The sequence below is a fragment of the Hippocampus comes genome, unplaced genomic scaffold (genome assembly GCF_001891065.2).
Source record: "Hippocampus comes isolate QL1 unplaced genomic scaffold, H_comes_QL1_v1.1 scaffold234, whole genome shotgun sequence".
Classification (NCBI taxonomy): Eukaryota; Metazoa; Chordata; class Actinopteri; order Syngnathiformes; family Syngnathidae; genus Hippocampus; species Hippocampus comes.
The window spans coordinates 141,589-143,479 of record NW_017805479.1 but is presented as its reverse complement, the minus strand read 5'-3'; the positions used below and the strand labels follow the sequence as shown (position 1 = coordinate 143,479).

Here is a 1,891-nt window from a genome sequence, read left to right as displayed (position 1 = left end):
CTGTCGAAAAGCGCTTGAGATCGAGTAGTTACTTTTCAGTAGAAATGTCTGCTTTCCATCCTCTCGATCCGTATAGAATGACATCGTCACTCAATGTACACAGAGGTTTACCGGCGACATCGAGCTTTTTCACGAAATCCGACACAAGCACAATGGTTCCTCTTTACTGTTTCCTACTGGGGACACCGTCAGCTTTCCAACCAGTCCCATCAAAACGTGTTTTTCAGATCCGCATCTATCTGACGCACTTTAGCTTCGTCGCGAGTCGAGATAACATTCGGCATTCGCGAGAAAGGGGTTTAGGAAGGCGAACACGGATTGGTTGTGATTTGCATTTGCCGATATAGCGACCAATCACAACAAGTAAGACATTGGTTTTAGCCCATATAGGAAGTAACAACAAATTAACGCTTCGCGATAAAAAAACGGGATTCAAAATGGATGCTTGCAAACGTTACTTGTAAACATTACAAGCCCCGAATATGCCGAAGACAAGTCCGGACCCCCCCAGAATTTTTTTACGGATTGGGAACAATATAAAATAGGTGCATTTTGACTGGAAAAAAAGCGGAATTCCGCCAAAAAGCGGAAAAATCTCATCCCTGATACAGACTAAGGCAATAAAAGTATTGCTTTGGCCCCATCTTGAGGCATCTTGGTGCCAAAGAACAATGTTGAAGTGTGATGAGGAATCACATTTTGACAAAAATGGTCCTTAAGCAATTACAAACTTTTACAGTTGAAGCTGTCAATTACTCATATGTATTTGCGAGTCCTGGCAGGGTTCGTTCCTTATCCTACAAGAATAGTGAAGGTTCACAATGAAGGTTCAATATTCACAACCACAAACCCTTTTGTGAGTGGTCAACAATGAGCTGGGCTGATCCACAAATTCAGTGATTGTGACATGAAATGGAATGACCTGAAACTTGTGCTTCCCCCTGACACAAAACGTTTAACTGAGTGTGTTCAGTATTTATAAAATGCATAACAAAATGGCGAGTAGAAGAGCTTGGAGCTGCAATCTAATAATCAGATTGCTGAGCCCTACTCCCTCCTAGCGTAAAGAAGGTACTCACAGGAAGAGCTTGGTCCAGCTGAGCTGAAACCTGAGGAGCATGTTCTCTGGCTGGCCTGAAGTCCTGACCACTGTGCGGCAGACATCGAAACCTAAAATCAGCCACCACAGCAAATCAGTGAAGCTCTTACATCAAGATCAGAAAATGCTAAACATGGTGATGCTCTGACACTCCAGTACTGTGTTTGGCAGTAATGCAAATACAAAATACAGACTGCCACATCGAATAATGTTTTTTATCTCCACAGTTCTATCTGCTGGATCTAGCGTATCACTGCCGTCACTTGTTCCCAATACTGTAATACTGTGGACTGCAAATAAATAGTTAATTCTGGACTTTTATCCAGAAATATTCAAGGGAGGTCTCCTTAATAAATCCCTCATGGCCTGCAGGTACACATCATGTACACTTGACATGCGTTGTGTTGCAAAAAAAAAAATGCATGCCATGCATGGGTTTTAAAGTAAGAAATGTCACCTCTGACTGAGCCAGATGGCCACGGTTCAACTGATTGTCCAGCAGTAAGCAGGATATAACTTCCGGGGCCTCCTCTGGCTCCTCCTTGATACAGATCACCTGCTGATCCTCCTCCTCCACTTTCACCTGTGACATGACAGAGAAAATACAGGTTAGCACAACAGTCCTTATAGAAACATGACTGTTGTACCAACCCAATGCAAATACATACATACATACACATATATACATACACACACACACACACACACACACACACACACACACACACCCACACACACATACACATATACATACACACACACACACACACACACACACACACACACACACAC

The 1,891-nt window shown here is 42.9% G+C and overlaps 1 protein-coding gene across 2 annotated transcripts in view; it reads right to left on the bottom strand.

Moving 5' to 3' along the window:
* The window catches only part of LOC109519278 (uncharacterized), a 7,365-nt gene extending 5,650 nt beyond the window's left edge, over positions 1-1,715 (bottom strand). For both annotated transcript variants that reach the window (XM_019875701.1, XM_019875700.1), the window contains exons 1-2: positions 1,557-1,715; positions 1,080-1,170 (exon numbers count right to left, since the gene is read on the bottom strand). In XM_019875701.1, coding sequence (XP_019731260.1) covers positions 1,080-1,170; positions 1,557-1,691 — 226 coding nt within the window. In that variant the 5' untranslated portion in view covers positions 1,692-1,715. The remainder of the gene's footprint in view (positions 1-1,079; positions 1,171-1,556) is intronic.
* Positions 1,716-1,891: the final 176 nt, after the last annotated feature.